This window comes from Poecile atricapillus, chromosome 16 (assembly GCF_030490865.1).
Source record: "Poecile atricapillus isolate bPoeAtr1 chromosome 16, bPoeAtr1.hap1, whole genome shotgun sequence".
In the NCBI taxonomy this organism is placed as follows: domain Eukaryota; kingdom Metazoa; phylum Chordata; class Aves; order Passeriformes; family Paridae; genus Poecile; species Poecile atricapillus.
Genome location: NC_081264.1, coordinates 5,331,620 through 5,358,032, shown reverse-complemented (window position 1 = coordinate 5,358,032; position 26,413 = coordinate 5,331,620). Strand labels below are relative to the sequence as shown.

General features: G+C 48.5%; 1 protein-coding gene across 3 annotated transcripts in view; it reads left to right on the top strand.

Moving 5' to 3' along the window:
- TTC28 (tetratricopeptide repeat domain 28) overlaps window positions 1-26,413 on the top strand; it is a 105,019-nt gene that overhangs the window by 72,859 nt on the left and 5,747 nt on the right. For 2 of the 3 annotated variants that reach the window (XM_058851120.1, XM_058851122.1), the window contains 15 exons: window positions 2,271-3,612; window positions 3,954-4,477; window positions 6,044-6,153; window positions 6,355-6,484; window positions 6,877-7,095; window positions 8,955-9,120; window positions 11,809-11,949; window positions 15,946-16,090; window positions 16,985-17,164; window positions 18,224-18,944; window positions 20,589-20,713; window positions 21,765-21,996; window positions 22,412-22,488; window positions 25,361-25,490; window positions 26,020-26,127. In XM_058851120.1, coding sequence (XP_058707103.1) covers window positions 2,271-3,612; window positions 3,954-4,477; window positions 6,044-6,153; window positions 6,355-6,484; window positions 6,877-7,095; window positions 8,955-9,120; window positions 11,809-11,949; window positions 15,946-16,090; window positions 16,985-17,164; window positions 18,224-18,944; window positions 20,589-20,713; window positions 21,765-21,996; window positions 22,412-22,488; window positions 25,361-25,490; window positions 26,020-26,127 — 4,350 coding nt within the window. The remainder of the gene's footprint in view (window positions 1-2,270; window positions 3,613-3,953; window positions 4,478-6,043; window positions 6,154-6,354; window positions 6,485-6,876; window positions 7,096-8,954; window positions 9,121-11,808; window positions 11,950-15,945; window positions 16,091-16,984; window positions 17,165-18,223; window positions 18,945-20,588; window positions 20,714-21,764; window positions 21,997-22,411; window positions 22,489-25,360; window positions 25,491-26,019; window positions 26,128-26,413) is intronic. The other variant, XM_058851121.1, reaches the window with a different exon arrangement.

Below are 26,413 nucleotides of genomic sequence, written 5' to 3'. Positions count from 1 at the left end.
GGATATGTTGATATTTTGCTGCCTTGTGAGTTGAGAGACACATGGATCAAATCCTAACTAAGTTTGTTTTCTGAATATACTGATTGAAATACTAGAATGTAGGAGTCTTGCATTCTCCTAAGGAGCGGCATTGGCATGCTGCTGGCAGGCTGGGAGAGACTGAGTTACGTTCAAGTGAAGGCTGTTTCTCCTGCTGTCTCACAACACCAGATGTGGGAGCGACCAAGGATGCATTTCTGTCTCTGCCATGGCTGTGGCAGTTGTGCTGCCAATGTTCCAGCTGTCGTTCGGGGTGTGTTCTCAGTTGGCTGGGAGCAGCAGAGCAGGACTGGTGCTGGGATATCAAAATAAGTGTTTGTTGGCAGCCCCTGATTCCCAGCCCTTGAAGGCTGCCCCATGCTGTAAATCAGCTCCTGTTTCTGCTTGGCAGTTGGCACTTGGTTCATTTGTAGATGCTAATTGTACTCTGATGTTATCAACAGCAGGTAATTGAAAAGAGCTTGATGAATTACTTAATTTCTCTTAGTAGCTGAGTCTTCAGGAGCTGAATGAAGAAGATAAGGGGAACTGCAGAAAACAAAACAGTCACAGCTTTTTAATTAGTGTTGCAGATCTCCTCCTTTATACAAATTGAGGCAGATCCGTGGGGCAAAATAGGTTTGTGATGCAAAAATGCTTGTGGGCAGCTTAGCATGAGAGAGCAGTGAGCATGAACAAGGTTTCTGTTAATGTGACAACACCCAGCAGGCACGAGGGCTGGGAGAGGAGCCCTTGCATGAACAGCAAAGCACAAACTCTTTCCCCATCTCTTCTCCAGTGTGGAATCTGGTCTTGGGGAGTCTGTGGCTCCAGTCCTGGGGAGACGCAGAGATGTGAGAGATGAACTGGTGCAGCAGAGAATGTTTTTCAGTGCTGGATTTTAGCCTAAATATAACTTTCAGTTGGTATGCTGACTCAGCCACTCCACACTTTGTGTTAGAATAGTTCTCCTAGCGTCTGAGCGTGGGGTCTCACGTTTCAGCTGTTATTTGGCTATATTTTTTGTCTTCTCTGTCAGAGTTAAGTTATACTGGAGAAAGGGAACATGCAGTTCTTGTTGAGACAATCTATTACTGTTGTTTAAAATGCATCCAGTACCAATCAAAAAGTCAAGTTTTAATTGTCTCTTTCATCTAATCCACATGCAAAACAAAACCTCATCAAAATAACCATGCTGACAGGCAAAAAAATGTATCTAAATGTGTGTTTCCAGGCCAGAATGTTAGAGTTGGCCTCTCTGCTGAAGCAACAGACATTTTCTGTTGCATTTCTCTGATGCAGATGGAAAGCACCCTTAAGTGTGTGATCCAGTGTTAAGCAGGGCAGACATGGACTGTAACAGAGCCCAGCTGCTGCAGTGTTCTGCAGGGACATCCTCTGTGCTCTGGGACGAGGTGAGCAGGAGGTGATGGACTGAGGGTAAAGCACAAGCTATCAGCCTTTCACAAGATCTGGAGTTTAACCAGAAGTCTCAACCTTTGCAAAGCGTCTGGTATTTCCAAACACTCAGGCTCCATGTGGAGAGCAGGCTTTCCAGCCTCTGCAGCTTTTAATGGCTCCTACTACGATGGAGAGAAGACACTTCACATTATTAATAGAACGCAGTTTAAAGTCTCTTGGTGCTGCCTCTTTGCAGCTCCAAGGGAACTTCTGTATCTCTTTTCATGTGCTCATCATGTTGCCCAAAGATGCCAGATATTTTCTCTTGAAGCTTTTGCAATTAATGTCAAAAAACATTTGCAGGGCCTCCTTCAGTGGCTCCCAAATCCCCAGGCTTGTTCACAGGTGTTTGCAAAGTAGCCACAGGCATTATTAGCACAGAGTTTAATTGAAGTGTAGGTGGTATCATCAGCAGAATCAGAGCTCCTATTCCCATGTCTCATAACAAATGCAAGATGATTTGACTGAAATTGAAAAGCATCTACAAGTGCTGTCTCACTCAATGTGTTGAGTCTGAGCTCTGGAGCTACCAGGTATCACTTCTGGAAATAAACAGCAATTTTATAAGGCCAGACTCTGTCCGCTTGTGGTGAATGGGTTCTTTTGTATAACATAAAACCTAAACCTTCCCTGGGCTTTCCCTGTTAGAGGCAAGGAGGCAGTTTGTTCACAAGGGCTGTGCCCTGCTGAGCATGAAGAGCCAGGGAAGGGGCCGGGCTGCAGGCAGCCCTGGTGTGCAGGGTGCTGTACAGGGCACTGTGTTTGTTGAGCTCATTTCTGTTGTTTTTCAGGGATCATTCACCAGATGAAAGGCGACTATGACACCGCTCTGCGGCTGCACAAGACGCACCTGTCCATAGCGCAGGAGCTGAGCGATTACGCGGCCCAGGGCCGGGCCTACGGCAACATGGGCAACGCTTACAACGCCCTGGGCATGTATGACCAGGCTGTCAAGTACCATCGGCAGGAGCTGCAGATCTCCATGGAAGTTAATGACCGTGCTTCTCAGGCATCCACACACGGGAACTTGGCAGTTGCTTATCAGGCACTGGGTGCCCATGACCGTGCTCTGCAGCACTACCAAAATCATCTCAACATTGCCCGGGAGCTGCGGGACATCCAGAGCGAAGCACGAGCCCTCAGCAATTTGGGCAACTTCCACTGCACACGAGGAGAGTTTGTGCAGGCGGCCCCGTACTATGAGCAGTACCTGCGCTTGTCCCCAGAGCTGCAGGACATGGAAGGCGAGGGGAAAGTTTGTCACAACCTTGGTTATGCCCATTATTGCCTCGGGAACTATGAGGAAGCTGTTAAGTACTACGAGCAGGATCTTGCCTTAGCAAAGGATCTTCATGACAAGCTGAGCCAAGCCAAAGCCTATTGCAATCTGGGCTTGGCCTTCAAAGCCTTGATGGACTTCAGCAAAGCAGAGGAGTGTCAAAAGTACCTGCTGTCCCTGGCACAGTCTCTGAACAATTCCCAGGCCAAATTCCGAGCTCTGGGGAACTTGGGGGATATTTTTGTCTGTAAAAAAGATGTACATGGTGCAATAAAATTTTATGAGCAGCAGTTGAGCTTAGCCCATCATGTTAAAGACAGGAGACTGGAAGCCAATGCCTATGCAGCCCTGGGCTCTGCATACAGGATGGTGCAGAAGTGTGACAAGGCTTTAGGTTACCACACGCAGGAGCTGGAGGTGTACCAGGAGCTGGGGGATATGTCGGGTGAATGCAGAGCACATGGTCACCTTGCTGCTGTGTATATGTCACTTGGGAAGTACACCATGGCCTTCAAGTGCTACGAAGAACAGCTGGAGCTGGGCCAGAAGTTGAAGGACCCCAGCATCGAAGCCCAGGTCTACGGTAACATGGGCATTACCAAGATGAACATGAATGTCATGGAGGAAGCAATTGGCTACTTTGAGCAGCAGCTGGCCATGCTGCAGCAGCTCAGTGGGAATGAATCCGTATTAGATCGGGGCCGAGCATACGGGAACCTGGGAGATTGTTATGAGGCTCTGGGAGATTTTGAGGAAGCTATAAAGTATTATGAACAGTACCTGTCTGTGGCTCAAAGCTTGAACCGTATGCAAGATCAGGCAAAAGCCTACCGAGGCTTGGGCAGTGGGCACAGGTAAGGAGCTGCACGTGTGTTCTAATGTCAGTGAGGTGCAAGTACAGCTGATGCAGTGTGGTACTGATGGGGTGTGTTTGAGGGCCTTGGCACACACACAGTGATGCTGCACAGGGGTGAGTTAAGAGTCCTGTGGGTGCTGAGGACTGGGCTGACAGCTCAAATCACAAAGCTGATGTCACTGCCCAGAGAGGAGGAGTTTGATTGAAAAGTGCTGGGGATGTCTCCTGGGAGACAGTCTTTGACTAGAAGGTTTGAGCTGACATCCGGGGTAAATGGCAAAACACCTTCTCTCAAGGAAATACCGGCAAAATAAACACTGCTGTTTTCTTCCCTTGTAGGGCTATGGGAAGTTTACAGCAGGCTCTGGTGTGCTTTGAGAAGAGGCTTGTAGTGGCACATGAGCTGGGGGAGGCATTTAACAAAGCCCAGGCTTACGGGGAGTTGGGAAGTCTGCACAGCCAGCTGGGCAACTATGAGCAAGCCATCTCGTGCCTGGAGCGGCAGCTGAACATCGCCCGGGAGATGAAGGACCGAGCCCTGGAGAGTGATGCTGCCTGTGGCCTGGGCGGGGTCTACCAGCAGATGGGCGAGTACGAGACAGCCCTGCAGTACCACCAGCTGGACCTGCAGATCGCCGAGGAGACCAACAACCCCGCCGGCCAGGGCCGGGCCTACGGCAACCTGGGCCTCACCTACGAGTCCTTGGGCACCTACGAGAGGGCCGTGGTTTATCAGGAACAGCACCTCAGCATTGCAGCGCAAATGAACGACCTTGTAGCCAAAACTGTGTCTTACAGCAGCCTGGGGAGGACTCATCATGCTTTACAGAACTACTCTCAGGCTGTGATGTACCTGCAGGAAGGTAAGAGGCTGAGTTATACAACAGAGCATGCAGTGGTGGGGTCAGAAGGGTAGAAGAGAGACATGAAGACATGGAGAGGTGAGGTACTGTATACATGGCTCAAACAGCATGTGTTTGACAGTGGCCTTTGGTGCAGAAGCTCTTGCAGACATCCACAGCTTCTGCTGAGCATCTGTGTGAGTAGCTGTCTGTGGAGCTGTTGCAGCCAGCCTGCCATCTCAGTTGGAGCCTTCTTGGTGCCCTCTAGACAAAGCATGATCTGTGCCTTCCTGAGGGCATCTTAGGTGCCTCAGAGCATGAATCTGGACTGCATCGAGCAGAGTCTCTTTGTAAAGCTCATGTGTGCCTGAAGATATAAACTTTCTCTATAAATGGCACTGCATCCCAGGATCTGGCTCTGGGAAAACCACAGAGGGTTATGATGAATCTCTCTGATCCTGAGAGGTCTATTGGGAGAGATTTATGCCTTGCTGGAACCTGGCTGTTCCTATGTGTTCACCTAGGAGCGAGACAAAGTGGGTGAGTTTCTCTAAAGTCTGAGTGAAAACAAGTGCTGCTTGATAGAGAGGCAAGGAAAATTCAGCCTGAGGTGTTCAGGAGCTGTCTGCCACTGCTGAGTGCTGGGTCAGCACTGGCCTGGGAGCTGTGCTGCTGCAAGGGTTGCAGCATGCAGGCAGCAGCTGATCGAGCTATGGGCTCTCATGCAGCAGATGAGCAGTGTAGCTGGAGTGCATGAAGCTGGAGGCCGAAGGATGTATTACATCAGTTAGTTTGGTTTTCATGAAACTGACCTTGGCAGGATTCCAGTATGCTGTTGGAAGGGGAGAAATGAAACACAGCTCCTTCTCCTGGTGTGCTGCAGAATTCCTGCATAGCCTGGGAATGCTAGCTGCTGCTGAGCTGTGTGGTGACAGCCAGGACCCTGCTTCCCAGGCTGGGGGAAACCTGAGGTGCCTCAGAGGAGGTGTCCCTGTTGTCAGCAGGGGCCACCAAGGCGAGAGGTTTGGAGTGTGTGGAAGCAGGGACAGCACAGAATGTGCTGCTGGAAGTGGAATGAGCTCCGAGTCATTCAGGCCAGGCCCCTGCCCTCTTCTCTGGCTCAGCACATAAACCATGCAGGGCCTGCCGGAGAGCTGATGGGAAACAAGCCAGGAATGTGACAAGAGGTGTCTTTTCTGGCAGTGTTTGACAGTTCAGTGTGATTTTGTTTGTCTGTGTGGCGTTTAGAGTTTAAAAGTTGAACTTTCTGATAGGGGCTTACTGAGTGTGTCTTGGGGGATGGTGCCTTAACCTCACTTAGGGAGGGGTCAGTCCATGGAAGTGTTTGTCACCTCTCATGCTGGTGCTGATGTGAGGGCTGGCAGCAGCTGCCCAGCACTGGTACTGCCCCACTGCTCATCCTGGTGCTGTCCCTGCCCCGCTCACCATCCCACCACTGGTGCTGCCCCGCTTTCTGTCCCAGTGCTGGCAGCTCCACAGCTGTCTCTGCCTGCACAGAAGCCCCGTGCGACTGAGGCCACAGCCCCTTCTCCCCTCTGGCACTCTCTCACTCTGACTCCTTTTCAGGACTGAGGCTGGCAGAGCAGCTGGGACGCAGAGAAGATGAAGCAAAAATCCGTCATGGCCTCGGCCTCTCCCTCTGGGCGAGTGGGAACCTGGAGGAGTCCCAGCACCAGGTATACCATGGTCTGCCCCATGCTGGGGGGCTTGTGTCCTCCAAGTCCTCTGGGTGATTCCTGTTCTCAGGGAAGAAAATGTCTGGTGTGAGCCAGAGCTCCCCATCCTGAGGAGCTGCTGGCCCTGGATCATCCTGCTTTCCCAGCCAGTGCTCTGTACAGTGTCCATAAGGAAGTCACTGTGGCTGTTTTCCCTCCCAGCTGTACCGGGCCTCCGCGCTGTTTGAAACCATCCGCCACGAGGTGCAGCTGAGCACGGATTACAAGCTGTCACTCTTCGACCTGCAGACATCTTCCTATCAGGCCCTGCAGCGAGTTCTTGTCAGTCTGGGTAAGAGATGCCTTCAGATGCCAGGAGTTCAGCTGGACTTGTGGGGTCATAGTTCCTGATATGTCCTTTCCTCCACAGCTGTCTGACACAGCACAGCATTTCCTGTTCCAGGACAGCAATATGGGTGTCTGTCTTTAGGTTTGGGGTGCCTTTGGTTTTTCTTCCTTGTTTCCTCCATTGATTTGCCTTTCTGTGGCTTGTTGTGTAACTGCCTGCAGCAGATATACTCTGTGGGATTGTCTTCCAGTGCAGAGACTGCTCTTTTGGGGAATAGGCGATACTGCTTCCCCAAGTTTCTGTTGGGATTGGGATAGCAACTGTCCGTGTTCCATGAACCATGGCACTGCAGACCACACTTGTGTCAGGTCTGAGACATGACTTTGTCTTTTTAGGTCACCATGATGAGGCACTGGCAGTAGCAGAGAGAGGACGAACAAGGGCTTTTGCTGACCTGCTCGTGGAACGTCAGACTGGGCAGCAGGACTCAGATCCCTATTCTCCTGTGACCCTTGACCAGGTCCTGGAGACTGTGAATGGCCAGAGGGGACTTGTTCTCTACTACTCACTGGCTGCAGGTTATCTGTACAGCTGGCTGCTGGCTCCTGGGGCAGGTGAGCTCCTTTTTGGACACAAGAGCCTTGGGAACAGGCCTTGCAAAGGGAGAATAGGAATGTATTTGGGTGAACGTAGGAAGGAATAATTTACTTTGAAGCTGAATAGACTAAAGGCTACAGCACAGCCACCCCCCGCCCCCCATGTGGCTTGTGCCACAGCAGTAATGACTCTGAAGTGCTTATTCAGGACTTTGATGTTCACCTGGAGATGGAAATGTTTCACATGTTTAATATTTTCATTTTTCAACCTCAATCTATATATATTTCCCACAGGGCAGAGCAGAAGAGTAATGAAATTCCAAGTATGTTGGCTCTATGAGAATTTTCTATGCATAAGAATCCCTACTTTAATTATAGTTCTATACTTTATTCTTCCAAAAGCTTTTGACATTTATTCACTGAAGTGGATTGCAGAAACAGAAGGGCATCCCCACTTCCTGATATGCCATTGAACTGCCTGATTCTCACATGAATGTGGAAACACTTATCACAGAGGAGCAAGGAGGATTAATTTGAAGAGGATTGCTTTTTGCAGACAGCTGTTATTCATTATCTAATAAAGTGATGACTGTAAATTTTAACAAGTTCTTTCTGGATATAATTTAATAATTGCAGCCCTTCATCATGACAAAGCTAAAGAGATAAAAAGCACTATTTAGATGGCACGGAAAATGCTTCAGAAAGGGAAGGAAGCACTCACACATGCCTGACTTAGATGGGATGACAGTGGTTGGAAGAGACACTTTTTGGGAGCAAATGCTCCCAAATGCAATGTTGCACGTTTGAGTGTAAGATGGGATTGTCCTGCTGTGCATCCAGGCACTAATTGGCTCTTCAGGCCTGTAGTTTGGACAATAAAATGCCAATAATTCTGTACTATCACTATCAGGCTGAATGTATTAAAATTATGTGGGATATGCCACTGGGCTTCATGATCAGTCTCCTCCTTGCCCAAAGTGAGTCTTGGAGAAAAGCAATTGCAGTGTTTGAGTCCAGGGTTTGTGACTTCCTCTTTGAAGGTTCTGTCAGGTGATGGGAAGGGTACAGGCTGTGGTGCTTCAGGGGTTTTTCTCAAGAAACTTTGCTGGGAGCTCAGAACCTCTTGACTGTCGCTGTGTTTGCTGCTGTTGCTGCAGGAGGAGTTGCTTTATTCTTTGTTCCTCTGCTCTTCTCTAGTTGGTGTAATAATTGATGCTGCTAAGGCATCCAGAGCAGCCTTTTACTGTTGATCACAGGCTGCAGAATTAATTATATCAGGAAGAATAGAGCAGTCTGAAAGCAGGAAGGTTTTATCTGCAATAGCAGTGGAATTCTCAGCAAAACAGGAAGTGGCCTTTATCTGGGTTACCCATTGTGAAATGCTATCTTTTAATAATTCACTGTGCTTTAATCCATCTTCTTCCCTTTTATAGAGTGAAATCACTGTGTGTGATGTGAGGAGGTTCTGCTGTAGTAACAACAGTCTTGTTCAGCCTTGTGTGTTCAGTTAATTTGCTCAGAGGCTGTTAATAGGTATTTTTCATGTGCATCAATTGAAATGTGAATTACTCTAGCAGGAGCTTGTATGGAAGATCTGGTTTATAATTTATATGAGTGCTGCAATAGCAGAGGCATTCTGAGCATCTTGTAAAAGCTATTCTCTGTCTTTATGCCTTTGAGCCATTATCTGCAAAGTACAAATGTAGATTTTAAAAACAAAGCTGGAAATGCTGGAGAAGTTCAGTGGAGACCTGAATACTTTGCCCCAGTTATGCTGGAAATGCCAAATGCTTGAGGCTGTGCCATCTTCTTAGACAGCTGCTGGCAGCACTGTTCTAGCCCTGCAGAAATAACCTCCTGATTCTGGTGCCTTGCAGGAATTCTGAAATTCCATGAGTATTATCTGGGTGACAGTCTGACAGAAAATGCTGGGGACTTCCATGAAGCCAACAGTGTGGCCCTGCAGACGCTGACAAACTCGGCACTGGAGCAGCACATCTCCAGCGTGCGGGAGGCTCTGGGAGTGGATTCCTACTACACGAGGTAAGTTGGGATCAGGGGGGGTCTAACATCCTGGTCTCTGCTCTCCACCTGAATTTATAACATTTTGGGATGAACTGATTGGCTGAGAAATCTGAAAACTGAAAGTCAGAGAAGGGGCAAATTTTCAGTGCAGCAACAAAAAAATGGCTTTGCTTTTGTGACCATGATTATTTTCCTACCAAACAACTCAATGCACATGCAAATAAGATCCAAACACACAGGCTGTGTGGTGAATCTGTAGATTGGATGAGGAGGCAGGTGCCATGTCTGACTGCATATGGACAGATATCTTCCTGCTTACAGTTTCCAGTGTAATTAATTCTCTTTCAACGGTTTGCTTTGAAAAACTGCAAATACCATAGAAATTCTAACCACCCCCCCAATATGGCTTGTGGCTATAGCTGAGTAAATAATTTAGAACCCACATGTTGATTATTGAATCTTACCCTGCAGACATGCAGATACACAAGATCCATAACTGAAATCTGCAGTTGGACCTCATGCAGCAGTTTTGCAGATAGTTTTTTGTTTCATTAACTGTTTGTCACCACAGATTCTCCTCCTGGCAAAGGCAGTCCTTCAGTCTTCAGGTTCTGTGATGAGTTTTTAATTTGCTGGGATGTCAGCTTCTTCCTCACTTTGTGGTAATGGCAGGGTTTTGTTTTTGGTTAAGGATTCTGGGTTTAATGCTTGTCTCCAAGATCCTTGGACCAGTGTGGTACGATCATAGGCAGATGTTCTTTCCCCATGTCAAAATCACGTGCAGGGAACCAAGCAAACAAATCTTGGCTGTTCCATGTGGGTGAACATGACTTTCTACTTTGAAATTTCTTCTCTGGGTGGTTGGAGTGCTTCCCCTCAGCCCCCCAGGGCCCCAGCAGAAGCTGCCAGCCTCAGTCCCAGCTCCAGTGCTCTGCCCAACACCAGAGAGCAGCAGGGTGTGAAAATGCTCAGCACATGTGAAGGAACTTGACTGCTCGGTCCCTGGCTGGCTGGAGAGCTCTGGGGTTCAGGTTGAAGAGTTGGTGCTGTCCATACTGCTGTGAGCAGGGTCAGAGGTATTGCTGAGTCTCCAGAGCATGTCTTCACACTTTCTGGAGGGGAAGGGATGCACAGGATGTTCAGCTCCACACTGCAGCCCTCAGGTTCTGCTAGAAAGGTTCTTTTCAGCTGGTCTAATTAATCCTCAAAGTAGCGCATTCTTGCAAAAAAAAAGAAATGTAAGGGATTTTAAAGTCTGCTTGAACTTGTGTCAGAACAGACTCTGCTCTCTTTAGGGAGAGCATGTGACCTGCTCTCTTGGGTTCATGAACTCAAGATTTTTGCCTCTTTAAGGAGCTGTGAGTGTTACTCCAAACTGTGCCAGGACTCAGAGCTGAGCATGTCTCAGCTGGAGGAAAAATGTGCAGGGAGAAGCTGTTGACAACCTTTTCTTCTCCCTTTTTTCCTTATGTTGTTTTTTTTTTATCCCTCCTCTGTGGTTCAGCTGTCCCCATTTCAGTGTTCATGAAGTGATTGGCTTTTGTCAGGACTTAGCAGGTTATAAATCATGTTGACCCGGAAATTCACTCACAAGAGATCCATGATCCATACAGCAGCAGAGGTACAGCTCCAGCTGCCTGCACAAGTATGGTTTGTATGTTCATTTAATTCCTGTGCTCTTTATTGGGAAACATACCATTGAGGAGAGGTTTCAAGCTGTCAGGGCCCCAAAAAGAAGCAGAAATTAAATGCAAGGAGTCTTCATCATGTAGCATCGTAGGTTTATCTTAAGTGTACAGATTCCAAGGTTTATCATGTGCCATTGTTGTGGTTTAGGAATGGTACTCCCCAGTTTAATTCTCCCACTGGGACTCTCCAAACCCCAATACATCTTGCTTGCTCCCTCCCCCTCTCTCCTTCCTTCTGGTGGCTGGAGAAGAGAATTGGAGGCACAAAACGTGAAGATCACGAGTTGAAATAAGAACAGTTTACTGGAAACAGCAGTGAGACAAGAAAGCAAACACTAACAGCAGTAACATTAACAATGAAAGCAAACAAAATAGAGAGAATGATTCACATGCAAAATGCTCACTAAGCCCAACCTAGCCCACCATGAGCACTCCAACTGCATGGAGAAAATTTAGATATTAATGTCAGGAGGCTGGGAATTTAAAATTGTTGGGCAGTTTCTCTGTATTGCTGCTGCACTTGGGGCATTGATAGAGTAAATTGTTCTGTGCTTTCCCTCTTTGTATAACAGGAATGGCAACACAGCTCCCTCTGTTATGTCACTCTTCACCAATGAAGGAAGTATGTGGAGCTTGAAGTCTCCAGACTGTGGAGATCTGGAAAGTGCTCACACGTGTTCTTAGGCAGATAAGGGTTGAGTTGGTGTTTCCTGTAGACTCAGCTTTGCAATGTTGTGCTGCAGCTTTAGAAGTCCCTGCCTGCACTGCACAGTAAGGGCCCTGCACTCCCACCTGTGTGTGCCACTCACTAAACCTTGAGGAATCCCAGAAGAGGAGGAAATGAGGCTGGTACTGTCTTACATGCCTGACAAAAGGCAAGCCAGGGAAGATTTGGCATTAGCATTTGTTTGAGCTTCTGTTTGAAAAACATTTTTGCTTGGACTGGCTGAGCATTTATCATCAAGCTGTTGCTCCTTCTCTCAGCAATGACCCCTTCATCTCACTGATTCCCCCCCAGAGCCTGTGCTAGCAGTGAGACAGAGAGTGAAGCTGGGGATATCATGGACCAGCAGTTTGAGGAGATGAATAACAAGCTGAACTCAATGACTGATCCAACTGGCTTCCTGAGGATGGTCAGCAGGAACAATCTATTGAACAGGTGAGAATGTAGCACTGCTGCAGGGATCAGCAAGCAGGGGATGTCTTGGTGATGGGCTGCTCTCTAAATTGAAAGTTTAGGTGCAGCCAGTGCCAGTGCTCAAGGGGAGAGGCAGCAAGGACTGGTCCCAGTTGTAACTGATGACTGTCCAGAGGAGCAGCTGTTCTGAATTTGCTCTTCTCCTGGCCAAGTGCTGATTTTGAGACTCCAGGCAGTTGCAGGGGAGCGCTGTTTTGTCCCTGCTGTGTGTGAGATGTGGAACTTGAAGCTCCCTCCTGCACACTTGTTATGGAAATACAGGTTTCTGTTGAACTCAAGTGTTGTACCAATTAGATGGGAATATGCTGCATTTCCAGAGTTACAGGACTGTACTAGCTGCAAGTCTCCACTCATTTTCTGCTTCTTAAAACTTGTTCTCAGCCTTTCACATGACTGTGCTGATTAGGGCTTAGGGCAACCATTTGGAAAGAAAATTGAAGACAGAATTTTTCCAGTGTGGCTGCGTGATGCAACCCAGGGTTTCTGACTGGATCTGTGCTCGATTGTGGTTTATGAGCACAGGATACCCTAGGCCTTTCTCAGCTGGAAAAGCAAATGTGATCAGCCTGGAGTGTTGTGAGCCACCATTGGAGCTTGTGAACTGTTACAGTATCCCCACTGAACTGGGAGCTGCCTGCTGGCACCAGCAGCTGGCCTGGTTTTCTTCTCAGAATCCACAAGCATATCTGTTCAAGCTGCTGCACTGATGAAGGACTGTGAGTACTTGCTAGTTTGGGATCACACAGGCAGATCCCCAGAGTTGGTGAGATGTTTTGCCAGTTTATCAGGCTTAGAAAGAGAGGAGATTGTCCCTCTGATTACAGGGGGAAGTAGGATGTGATTCTGTTCCAGGGAATGCTAATCTTCAGAAACAGTGCAGTGGCCAATCATGCTGCATCTCTGTCTTTCTGCTCCACAGGAGCTGTACACATTACTTTGAATCCTGACCTAGGAGCTTAGCTCAGGTGTCTTGTCAAGTAAGTAGTTTGTAGTTCTTAGGAGCAGCTCAGGGATGGAGCATCTTGTGCACTTAACTAAAAGCATCCTCAGAAGAGAAGCAGGGGAAGCATTAGAACAGCTGTGTGTGTGATGTTCTTGCAATAAGCACTGAGCTGGAAAAGTAAGGAGAACACTGCTGGATGGCCTCCCTGCCTGCCCTTCTCCTTTTGCCTCTGGAGAGGGACCTGGGGATGGAGCTAACATTTGTTTGCAGCTGGCTTGTTGAGCCTCAAATTCGGGGTAGGTGCTTCTAAGCACAGAATAGCAGGATTTTTTGTCAGTTCTGCTTAGGAAAGCAAACTTGGAGGGTTAGCAGTTCACCTAGGAAACTTCTGAGAGGATATGGGCTTTGTTGGAGAAAGAAGCAATGTAGGAACACTGTGGTGATCTCAGAACAGGGCAACGGCTCAACGGCTGTCTGAGCTGAGGATGCCACTGGTACAGCCACCAAGATAGGCACAGTGGCTCATGTCTTCTTGCAGCTTCTATTTTCTCTGCTTCTTAGGTAGGGCAGGCTGATCAGGATCATTGGAGCCTATTACTGCCCTCAGGGCCTGACAGCTTGCCCTAGAGAGCCATACAGCTGACCTTTTCCAGAGCAGAGGGATGGGGGCATCCCTGGGGGGCTGGCCAGCCCAGGCAGATGGGACAGCAGTGGCTGGGGATCCTTTCTATGGTGGTTCTCTGCCCTCCAGGATGCAGTGCTGCAGATGCAGACCACCCTAGCAGAGAGTGCTGGGGTGGGCTGTGGGTTTTTTGCAACCACGAGTGGGTTCTGGAGATACTTGTGGATCCTTGAAAGAATCCACAGGGAGCTCAGATCTGGCTGTTTTGTGTGTGTGTGTCAAGATCCTGAATGTGGATTTAGGGCTGCATCTTTAGTAGGAAGAGTCTCTTTGAGGAAGGCTTGATGGGTATCCAGCTTCCCGAGGCTGTCAGACCCTGCAGCACCAGGCCTGACTTCCAGCCCTCCCAATGGCTGTGCTTGGCCATGGGGAATATTTGACTTGTCCAAAATCCCAATTAGTGTTAAGGCAGGAGCAGCTCCATGCTGGTTCTGGGATGAACCCCTCCTTCTGCCCAGGCCCAGCCACTCATCCTCAGCAGGCAGAGCCAGCACCTGTGATGGTGGTGGTCAGCCAGGTCAGTCTGACCCTGTTCTCTGAGGCTTTGCTTTGTTCCTGGATCTCCAAGACAAAGGGAGGGAGCGGAGCTAAGCCCTGGCTGTTTGTGCTGTTTTTCCGCTTGCTGCAGGCCAGGCTGCCTGTACAAAGGGTTATAAATCAGCAGCACTGCAGAGTCTGAGAAAAGGCTTCCAAATGAGAGATTTCACTGTTCAGACATCAGGGGAACCGCTGCATTGCAAGAGCAAGGTAGAAATCATCAGTGCACCTAGAGCCTTTTGTTTGCTTCTTTGGGAGAAAAGGATGGGCTGACCAGGGCTCCTGGTCAGCTCCACTTGCCACAAGAGGTCTATCCATCCTCCCCTGTGGATTTTCTCACTCTTTGTGCACACACCCACACACACACGCAGAGGCAGGAGATGTGAGAGATTTATGGTGCTTCCTTGGTTTTGTTCTCATAAAAAGCAGTCTGAGTGGTGAAGAAATAAATCTAGAGCTGCTTGGCTGGGAAACCCAAGATGCAGGAGAGCTTTGCTGATTGGAGTAATCAAGCCCCCATTCCCTGTAGTAAATGAGTGTAACAATCACTGAACATGGGCTGTGGGGCTGGCAAGTGCTGCCTGCTGGCAACAAGCCACTCAGGGAGGATCAGAGCACAAGGTCCTGAGGGACCACTGGAATATCCCTGCAGAGATTTTCTTTTCTGATCTGATTTTAAGATCTGTGCTTCATAAGGCTGAACCCTGCAGTCAGATGCTGCGATGAAGCAGGGCAGATGGGTGTGAGAGGAGCACGCAGCTCATCAGCTTGTGCTGATCCCCTGTTGCACAAATCTCCCAGACAAGTTTCCTGCAGGTCTGAGCAGCATACTCGTACTGTCACTGGAATCTTGGGTTGGAGAGTATGGGCATCAGACACCAGCCTTTTTTTGGCATTCTAAGGTTATTCCTATATGCCCATAAGATGGAAGTTCCTTGTGGGTGGTAAGAGCATTTTTTTTCTTCAGAAAACTACAGGTTTTAGGCATGATATGAGCTGTGTCAGAAGGCTGATTGCAGCAGCTGAGGAGAGAAGGAGAGGGAAAAATGCAATTTCTGAGTCTGTGTGTTGGTATGTATCAGAAATGGTTGGGGTATGTCCCAGACCTCCTTTCCTTTGAGGTCCACCTGCTAAAATGTTTTGGAAAGTTACCCTTTCCAGATAAAATGATTGTTTGTGGCCCCAAGCCAAGGATAACATTTCTGGGGAACACAGCTGCTGGGCTAGTGAGCCCAGAATGGGGCAACTTCATTTCCTCGGCAGGGCAGACACCTGTGGCTGCTGATGCCAGGAGATCATGTGCAGAGCTCTGTGGGAATATCAGAAATGGGCACCAGGTGTTGCACAGCAGTGGCAGAAGTGCAGAATCTTGATGTCTCGTGCTTTGCCTGTTGTCACATTTCCTCTGATACCATTCTAGGTCAGTTGGTGCACAACCCAAGTGCAAATCCTCCTGGGCTGTGGTCAGTTGTCAGTGGGTCTCATGCCTGCCTGCACACGGCTGCTACCCAAACGTGTGCAGGAACAACTGGGAACAGCGCCTCAGGCACTGGAGTGTGTAGAGAAACTCCATAGCAGTGTCATATGCTGTCTGCAGCTGGTTCATCCTGCCATTAATGTCACTGTTCACTCAGGTGTGAAGCTGAATGGGAGACTGAAGTCCTCCCATGGAGCATCTTACACAGCAGAGTCCCCTGGGTGACAGGGCCTGGCTCATGTCACTGTCGGAAGTCAGGGCAGCCACAGGGCAGCTCAGATTCCTGCAGCTAACCTCTCCCTTGCCTTTTGCCCACAGGAGCTGTCAGAGCATGACCAGCCTGTTCAGCAGTACCATGTCTCCTGTTAAGGATGGAACATCATCACTTCAAAGGAGGCAGACTTCTTTCACCAAACCCCCACTCCGTGCTCTCTACGACTTACTGATAGGACCCATGGAAGGAGTAAGCTTTTGGCACAGACACTTATCAAAATCTTCTCAGTGTGGGAAAAACAAGAATAGACAGCTTGGGGCTGGTTTCTGAAGCGTGGTATTTTCACAGACCAGTCTGGATTGGAAGGGGTCTTAGCGATCATTTAGAGTTGAGAATCTAGAGACAAGGATCTAGTCCTGCATACTTGTTTTTTTTGTGGGCTGCCAGTGTTTACAGCTGGAGCAAATTTCAGTGCTTTGAAGTTACTCTTTCCTGGAGTGAAAACAAACTGGTTTTATGATACAATAGATGAATAAATTTCCAGTTGCATGGGACAAGGAGCAGTTGCCACATTTTGTGTCCAGCTGCATGTTCCCTATTGATTAATTGCTCTGCTTCACTTTTCCATCCAAAAGATGCCTTCTGGTGACTCTGGGTTGATGACAAATGTCAAGTGTCTGGAAGTGCAAGCCACAGACACAATCTGTCTGTAGATTGTTCGCTCTTCAGAGGAAATGGCTATTTAGAAATATCAGAAAGAATAGTCTCTGACAAAGGATAAGGTGTTGACAATACTGACAAGGCATAGGTGGTTGGGGTAAGCCAAGGTTTCAGGCTGGAGCAGAAGAAGCTGCAGTTCCAGGGTGAGGCTGGGCCCCACGTGGGCTGAGGCCAGGATGATGACCCAGAGCAGATGGGTCAGTGCCCTCAGCACTCACTTGTCCCAGTGGAACTGGCTGGGCACAGGTGAGCAGCACTCCAGCTGCACAGGACATGTGCTCATCTGTCACACAGAGCGTGGCCCTGATGTGGCTGTTTCCAAACCAAACATGGGGTCAGACTAGAGCCTGGTGCTTGGGAAGTGCAGGCAGGGATGGGGGTGGAATGAAAGGGCCAAATTAACTCTCTCTCCTTTCTTTTCAGGGTTTGATGCATTCCAGTGGGCCTGTTGGCCGCCACCGTCAGCTGATCCTGGTTCTGGAGGGAGAACTGTACCTCATTCCTTTTGCTCTCCTGAAGGGCAGTTCCTCCAATGAGTACCTCTACGAGCGCTTCAGCCTCATTGCAGTGCCATCCATCCAGTCACTGAACCCCAGCTCCAAGGTCTGACACTGCTTATGAAACCCCTCTCACAAAACCTGTCCTGTGTGTGCAGGTCCTGTACATGCTCAGAAAGCAGCAGCTCTGTCCTGCTGTGCCAGAGATGAGAACAGAAACCACAAACAGGCCACCCTGGGCCTGAGGAGCATGCTGAGCACTACAGCTCTGAAGTAGGTTCTGTTGTAGTTCCTGCAGCACAAAATCACAGCCCTAGGCATGCCAGGAAGGACAAAGGGATTGGATCATTTAGATATCTTCTTCTAAAGGATTGCATGTGCTGGGTGTGGAACTACATGGCAGACTACAGAGATGTAGGTGTCTGTGATCTGTGCTGAGCTTCCTTGCCAAGCTGACTGTTCTATCACACTGCTGGTATGTTCATCTCCATTTTAGCATTCTGAGTGGGGAAGGCCACTAATGTCTCAGGACACCAAAGCTATGAGGGAGAGCAAATCCCACAGGTGAATCCTGCAGAAGTATCTTCACGCTGAGGTTTGGCAGCAGCATTTCTAATGCCCAGGTCTCTGGGAGAATGCACCAAGTCATATTTGCTCTTGCTGGGCAGCGTTTTGCGGCACATTTTGGTTTGCCCTGGTAAGCACAGTCAGTGGAACAGCAAAAGGGGCTGAATCTTGTCAGCATTACTGCTCTTCCATTCAGTATCAGCTGCCTGCAGCACCTGCTGCTGGCAGTGCTGACACTGATCTTGGAAATAACGGGTGCGAGGAACCTCTTGGGGAGTGATTGCAGGTAGTGTTCCACTAATGTGAGAACCTGGAACCTTCTTTGTGTTTTTAGCTCTGCTGCAGCCCTCAAAAGGACCTGGGCTGTATCTGCTGCTTTCTGTTCTTACCTTTTTGTTCACCCAAGATCTGGGGATAGAAGTCTTGAGCAGACTCAAGCAGAGTATTGGAATATTTAAACAGAAGAAACTAAAGAAATGCAGTCTTCCTGTAATTATGACAACCAGACTTATGTTTAGAACCAAAGGGATATTTTATTACCAGCACCATAAAACCCAGATCTTTGAACCCCATTTTCTCTTTCTCTTTCTCTGTGTAGTCCCATGTGAGGAAGAATACTTCTGCTTACTCCAGTTCTACCTCAATGGCCGCTGTGATAGGAAATCCCAAGCTCCCTTCAGCAGTTATGGACAGGTGGCTGTGGGGACCTATGCCCTCTGCAGAAGAGGAAGCATATATGGTATCTGAGTTACTTGGCTGCCAGCCCTTAGTCGGCAGCTCATCAACAAAAGAGAGAGTCATGAGTGCCCTCACTCAGGCAGAATGTGTCCATTTTGCAACCCACGTCTCCTGGAAACTGGCTGCTTTGGTCCTGACACCCAACACTGACAGCAACCCAGCCAGCAGCAAGAGTTCTTTTGGGAACCCCTACACAATCCCAGAATCTCTTAGGATGCAGGATGATGCCAGTGATGTGGAAAGCATCTCGGACTGCCCCCCTCTCCAGGAGTTCCTGCTTACAGCAGCTGATGTGCTGGATCTGCGTCTTCCTGTCAAGCTAGTGGTTCTTGGCTCTTACCAAGAGTCCAACAGCAAAGTCACTTCTGATGGAGTCATTGGCTTGACAAGAGCATTCCTGGCTGCTGGGGCTCAATGTGTCCTTGTGTCGCTCTGGCCCATTCCTGTGGCTGCTTCCAAAATGTTTGTGCACGCCTTCTACTCCTCTCTCTTAAACGGGATGAAAGCCAGCGCAGCCCTCGGGGAAGCAATGAAAACCGTGCAGAGCAGCAAGCAGTTCTCCCATCCAGCCAACTGGGCAGGTAGGAAGAGTGTTCTGGACAAATCAGATGGGGTTTCTAGGGAGCTGCCAAACCATGAGCTAAACAAGGAGCAGTGCTGGCAGGTAATTGGGAGCACTGTGTGCCTTGTGCTTTCCCAGAATTCAGCCTCTGTGCCTCAGACCCTGATTCAGCTGAGTGTGGCTGAATGTCAGTGTGTCAGAACTCATCAGCATTTCACTGGGCACAGTAGGTGGGTATGGACTGGGTATAATTAGAAGCAATTGTGAGGTGAAGTGTGTTTCGTGACTGGAAAGAAATAAAGTGCAGTACAACAATTCATTCTCTATGTTTCAAATCTCCAGGCTCACGCTTCCTGTGTCCATGGGATGAAGTCAGCTGGAGCACACATTTTTAATGGAAAATTTAGTGACACTTCAACAGGAGGCAGGGGAAGTGCTGCTAGAAGCAGCAGCAGCAAGTAGCTGTGATTTCTGTGACATAAACATTGTAGGGCTTATTCCTTTAGTCCTTTTAGGAGACAGGTTTCCCTTGCTTCTGTTGAGAATGTCTCAGCAGTGTCAGCTCCTTGTGCAGTGATCTGTATGTTGAGATTTGGAATGAAAAAGTCTTGGAGCTCAGCAGTGCTGTGACAGGAATATGTACAGATAACCTAATTTTTCTTCCTGGCATGAGGCCTGGTTTTTGAAAGCTGCAGGCATTCCCCAAATTGATTTTTGCACAGGCAGCAGAACCATGTTATTTAGCTCAGGAAACTGTGGTGAATATGGCTCTGGTGTGAACTGCAGATGGCTGGAGGAGCGGGAACTTGTTAAAATGAGTCAGGCTGACAATGATTTCAGGCATGTTGAGTCCAGCGTTAGGATGTGGTTCAGGTAGTACCAGCTCTGAGCTGAGTTCAGGTTACTGGCCACAGTTCAGTTGGGATTTTATTTTCCTTCCAAGATTTTTTTTTGTATCAAAGGAAAAGAGCATTAAAAAGCCCCAAAAGTGACCACTTCCTAGGCAGAAAAGAAGAAATGTGGACATGGTGCTTGGCATTGCCAGCAAGCAGAGGCTTTCAGCTGCTCAGGCTGTCTGAGTACTGCCCCTTCCATGGCACTGTGCAAGTTCATCACACACAGTCCCTGACTTCACTGCTGACCCTTGGCACTGGGTTTTGGACAGGGCACCAGAGCCAGGAGCAGCTGCATCCTCACTGCATGAATGAGAAGGGAAATGCAGAGCTCTTTGTGCTGACATCTGGGGAGTCTGGCATTGAATGGTGCATGAACCAGGACAGGTTTCTGACCAGGACAGCGAAAACTTCTCGTGTTCACAGTTCTGTTCTATGACCACTGTTGGCTTGTGTTGATTTCTGTGGCTGTCAAGGAGACCTGCAGTGTGCCTGGACAAGTTTAGCTGCAATCCAGTGGTTTTCTGATTGCTTGAACAGGAAGACACTATTGATTTAATAGCAGGGGACAGGAAGAAGTATCTAGAAACTTTCTGGAAGTTCAGTCTGCATGACTGGGCAGGGTGTGGGTAGCAGCTCTGGGAAAAGAATGTCCCTGTGCAGGGTACAGTGGACCATGATTCACTGGTCTGAGGGAAGAGGACATCTGAGTCTGGTTTGAACATTTTCCATAACAGCAGATTGATTGTCTCTCACTCTGAATCCTGCAGGCTTCATGCTTATTGGGAGTGATATGAAGCTGAACAGCCCTTCTTCACTGGTAGGACAGGCCCTGACTGAGATCCTGCAGCACCCTGAAAGGGCCCGGGATGCTCTGCGTGTCCTCCTTCATCTGGTAAGGGAAAGGAAGAGCTATTACAACCATGAATGGCACCACAGCCCACCTAGTCCTGAGACACCCTCACCTGAGGGCATGAGTGGAACAGCAGCCAGTCCCTGATGTGCAGTCACTCCCACTTGAATATATATATATATATATATATATATATATACACACCTTCATCCCTCCTCCCCTGCCATGACGTATCCTCTTGCAAAACTCTGAGTCAGTGTGGAAAGACTCGGACACCTAAGGAAGTGTTCAGTGCAAAAAGAGGCAAAGTAAGCAAAATCTTAGATTGTATTGTGACAGAATCTTCCTCAGACCCATCTGGTTTGCATTAGCTGTTGAATTGGGTTTCTGCTTAAGGGGTAAGCATTGGGATTAATTGTTTATACAGGGAAATAGCTACGAACATGGCAGTCATGGAAACACAGAGCCCAGTCACTGCTGTCTCTGCATATTTGGAAGATAAGAGGCCCTTCTGTCCCCATCTGTGCCACCAGTCTGTCCTAGGGAACAGTGGGACTGGAGCCAACTGCCAGGTGGCTGGAATGATCACTCATGACTTCTAATACTTTTCCTCCCAATGCATCATCTGTGGTCTCACAGGAGTGTGAAGTATCCATAGAATGATAGAAACCTGTGAGTGTTGCTGGTCTTCCCAGTTGCTGGGGGTTGTGGACACTCATCTCTCTTTCCTGTCAGCCATGTGGCTGCAGGCTCTTTGTCTGGTAATAAGCAATCTGGAACCCCAAGGTGAGTAATCTTTTGGGGAGAAATGCAGCTGCCAGGCTTAAAGGAAGCTATCCCAGACAAACTGCTACTTCGTTTCCTATGGCATTATTGTTCCCAGTGTCCCAGAGAATATTGACACTCATCACTGTGATGTTACAGCTGTGAATGCTGAGTTACTGGAGCTTCTCTTTTCAATGTCCTCTAGTGTGAGAAGGCCTGGATCAATCTTGGATTTGCTGTCTCCCAGCTTGCTGTTCCAGTCTCTTCTCTGTGTAAGGGGCAGTCAGTTACAGCATCTTGTACAATAAGCTGTGTCATTTCCCCACAGGTGGAGAAATCATTGCAGCGAATCCAGAACGGGCAGCACAACTCCATGTACACCTCCCAGCAGAGTGTGGAGAATAAAGTTGGTGGCATTCCAGGCTGGCAAGCACTCCTCACAGCAGTGGGATTTCGGTTGGACCCACCAGCCAGCGGCCTCCCTGCAGCAGTGTTCTTCCCAACCTCGGACCCTGGGGACCGGCTGCAGCAGTGCAGCACCACCATCCAGTCCCTCCTAGGTGAGAGGAGGCAGCTGTGGGCCAGACCAGGCAGACATCAGCCTTTCACGCCTTTCTGTGATGTCAGCATGTGAAGCAGGGATGTTTTACATCAATGAAATCAATGTATTCGACTGGGAAGAAGTTCTAAAAGTAAATGTTAACTGAAAATTTTGTCACAGATGAGAATCATTTGCTGCTGGGTCGAGTAAGTGTGATGTGACTGTTCCTCTCTCCCAGCTCTCAGTCAGGAAACCTGTCATCAGATGCAAAGTGGGAAGACCTTTTGCTTTCTGGAAATTGCTGCTGCTTCCAGAGCTGTCCAGTGATGTGGGGGAGAGGTTTTAGGAATTAGCCAAGTGTGTATTCTGTTCAGGTTTGTTGCATTTTTTGCAGTCAAGAAACAGATACAGATGTTTCTGCTGATGTTTTTCAGGTTTGCCTAACCCTGCACTTCAGGCACTTTGTAAACTTATCACAGCTTCAGAAACAGGAGAGCAGCTTATCAACAGGGTGAGTTGGGAGGTATTCCTCCAGTACCAGGTTCCAAATGACTCTTCCCAGGTCAGTAAATTCAGAAATACACAGAATGGTTGATGCCTTATGGTTTATCAACACAGAGCTTGCTAGGAGACTTGAGGGTTGAAATTCTAAACTTGCCTGTTTGTATGAATGAAAGTGAGTGTCCAGAAGGAAAATATGCAGGTGGGTTACTGGGTTGCATGGCCCTGGGGCTCCCTGGCCAAGTGAAAGTATGATCCCTACAGCAGTGTGGAGGTGTTGAGTAACAGACCCCTAACTGCTGTTGGGCCACCCTGCCTAGGCCCATGTTGACTGCTCATTGCCCACCATATCTAGTGGAGTCCCAAGGTATGGTTGACTTTGGACAATGCAAGGTCTGTCAGAAAACTCACTGAGCCTGTGCTGCTCCTGTGTGGGCTCACAGCTCTGTGGAAAGGATTTCTGGTCTTTAGGAGAAGGGCAGTACTACCTGTGGTGATGGGATTTCTCCCTGCTCCCTCAACCTCCTTCACACTCTTCCCTCTCCCGTCTCTGGAGCATGCCTAGCCTAACCTGACCTTTCTCTGCGCCACCAGCCTGGCTGCTTTCCATTCCATGGTTCTTACTGTCCTGAGTGCTCCTGTAATGAGATTTCTCTTCATCATTTGCCTGCTTTAGTACGTGGACACACACAGGGAATGGGCCTATATCTCACTGTCTTTCCCCTTTCTCCCTGCAGAAGCATTCCAGGCAATACTGTGGTGGGGAGCTGGGATTGATTCTGTGTGGTTGGGCTGCCCTTCATTCGGTCACATGGAGTCTGCAGAAAAAGCCAGAGAAGAGCCTCAGCTTCTCTGTTACCTGCTGAGTGGCTCTGGCAGCCCACTAGGATGAGTCTGCTCCAAGGAAAGGATTCCTGGTAGGATCCTGTTAGGATCTGCAGCAGAGTTTGTGGTGTTTCCAATGCCCTTGGTGACCAGTGTCCTTGGCAGTGTTTTGCCTCTTGCCTTGGCTCTCATCAGTGCCTGAGATGTGTGTGGTTAACCTCAGGGTTATCTCCCTCATGGCTACCCAAGGGAGGCCAAGTCTTCAGGGTGTGAGGAAGACAGGACAGCGTTCCCATGGCTCAAAATGCCTTAGAGTGCTAATAAGGTGGCTTCATGATTGCTGCCCTGCCTCAGATAATTAAATTACCCAAGGAAAAACATTCAGCTGGCTGTGCACAAGTAACAAAAGACACACTCACCCTTTCCTTGCTGCCCCACAGAGTAAATACTGGCAGGCATATTGCAATTTTCTTCCATAGCCCAGACCCCTGGCAGAATTTCCTTTTGCACCAGTCTATCCTGTTACATGTTGGTTTTCAACAGCTCTCCTCTACATTGTGGTTATTGCTTTTTTCCTCTCCTGCCTCTTTGCAGTTCATGGTGTGAGCAGCTGGGGCTCTGCCTGTCCCAGAGGAAAGCAGACTTTGTTCAGACAGAAGCAGGATGTCAGACATTTCAGTCAGTGGGTGCTGCTCCTTGGTTTTCCTGAGTGGGTGACCGGCATCACAGGGGAACAGATGCTCTTGGTATTAGTTGAAGCAGCAAGGTGGGAGCCTGAATGACTGCACTGGATAGGAAACGCTTATTTTGAGTGCAGAAGAGAAGGCAGGAGCCACGAAAGTGAGAACTTTAGATTACTGAGTGTGCAAGGAAAACTTAGGGATTTCTGACTGCATTGATGCCAGTACTGTGTCCCAGAGGAAACAAGAGAAGGGCTGTTTTGTGTTCAGCCTCCTGCCAGTGTGGGTTGGTCTGAGTGTCTGCCTGCTAAGTGTCTCAGCTGTCATGAGCTGGGCACTCCCAGATTCCAGCTGCCTGTTCCCATGCTGTTGGATTCACAGCTCAGGCCATTCTCATTGCTCCCTTCTTTCTCTGGACAGAGCATCTTGCAGTCATGGTGCTGGCTCACACATGGATGTGTCCCTGCAAGGTTCCTCAGCACAGGCACTTTGTAGCACAGAGTAACCCATGTTCTTTTCTCCTCTTTTCCTTTCTTGTTACCTGCTGCCCGAAGGCTGTTAAAAATGTGGTGGGAATGGTGAGTATGATGTGCACGGGGATGACACTGCGGTGCAGGGTGAAATGCTGGGGTCGCTGCAGACCCATGCCCTGTGCTGCAACGTGTCTGCACCCACTCTCAGGCCTGGGATTTGCTCCACAGAGCTACTGTGGAAAAAGGCCTGTGTAAGCTTTTGTGGGTTGTGAGAGATGGGTGGTCCTGAGGTTAGCTGGTCCCTGATTAATGGCTTTCCATCCTTGCTGCCCTGGCTGTGTTGGTGAATTAAACGGGATCCTGGCATCTTAATTTGTGTCAGATCTTCATAAACACATTTTCTCTCTAGCTTGCTACTCCTGTCCCTTAGGCACAGTTGAGAAACTTCTTTTCTGGAGGCCGTGGAGATATTAGGAAAGTCTTCCATGGTTTCATATGACTTGTTCTGCCCAGTTAATGAGTTTCTTAGGTTTTGAATAAGGAGTATGGCTCAGTCATGGAATGGGCTTTATTTCTGTGAGCAGCCCCAGAGTGTCTCTTTCCTTTTCTTTCCCTTCACAGATGTTCCTGCTGTGCTTCCTTCTTGCTCAGTTTTCACTGGCCACCCCCCAGCCCTCACCCCTGGTCTGTCCCTGCCTTTGCTGCTGTTCCAGTCTGTCTGATGTTGCTGTCCCTGAACTGTCCTTCTTCCCAGACCTTCCCATCTCACTGCTCTGTTCAGGAGCAGCAGCTGAACTGGGTGTCCAGGGAAAGGGTGTCCAGGGAAAGGGCATTGCCTTATCTGTGGCTGTAAGAGAAGCAGTGACTTGCAAGGAATGGCTAATGTCTGTATTGCTGTCTTCAGCTGCATCAAGTCCTGGTTCAACTTCAGGCAGGCGAGAAGGAGCAAGATTTCCCCTCTGCACCAATCCAGGTCTCCATCAGTGTCCAGCTCTGGAGGCTGCCTGGTTGTCATGAGTTTCTGGCAGCTCTAGGTAGGAAAATATTTATTTCTGTTGTCTCTCTAAACCCATTGCTGGTGTTTCATGTCGGGGCTTGAAGCACTGATAAGACTCACAGCTTCTCATTTGTCTGCCTCCTGCAGCCCAGCCTGCATTTGCCAAATTCCGAGGTCTCTGCTCTTCAGCTCCATTTCTGTGAGAAAACCTGGAATTAATGATAAATGTTTTGGCATGTAGGACACTGTCCCCTGAGATGTGTTTGGTATATAATCTCCTGACAACTCCAAATAATTTGCCACTACAGAAGTGTTGACAGGAGTGATTTGTTAATGAGTGTGTGTGTTCCCAGTACAGCACCACAAAGCTCCCAACACCTGGAGAAGGTGTGCTAAACAATAATAAATAACAACAATAAACTGCACATGAGAGGTGAAGTCATCCTTCTGAGGGTGCTGCAGGCTGTCATACCTCTCTGTTCTGTCTGTTATAAATGAGATTACTCTTATTTCAGACAGAGGGTCTTTCTGTGAGCTGTGATTTTCTGTTCCATGTCCCACTACAGGTTTTGACCTTTGTGAAGTTGGCCAAGAGGAGGTCATTCTGAAAACTGGGAAACAAGCTACCAGGAGGACCATGCACTTTGCTCTACAATCCTTGCTGGCACTTTTTGGTAAAGCTGCTCAGTGTGTTTTTTCTCTTGTGTCATCAGATGATTTGATCAGAATGGCTTCTGCTGAAATCTCACACTCACATCTTTGCAGAGGTTACACATGTCACACAGACCAAATGTGATACAGAGACTGGAGTAAATGTTATTTTTATATGGGAAAGACTTGTCTGAGAAAGATAGATAGATAGATAGATAGATAGATAGATAGATAGATAGATAGATAGATAGATAGATAGATAGATAGATAGATAGATAGATAGATAGATAGATAGAGTCCAGCGACTGG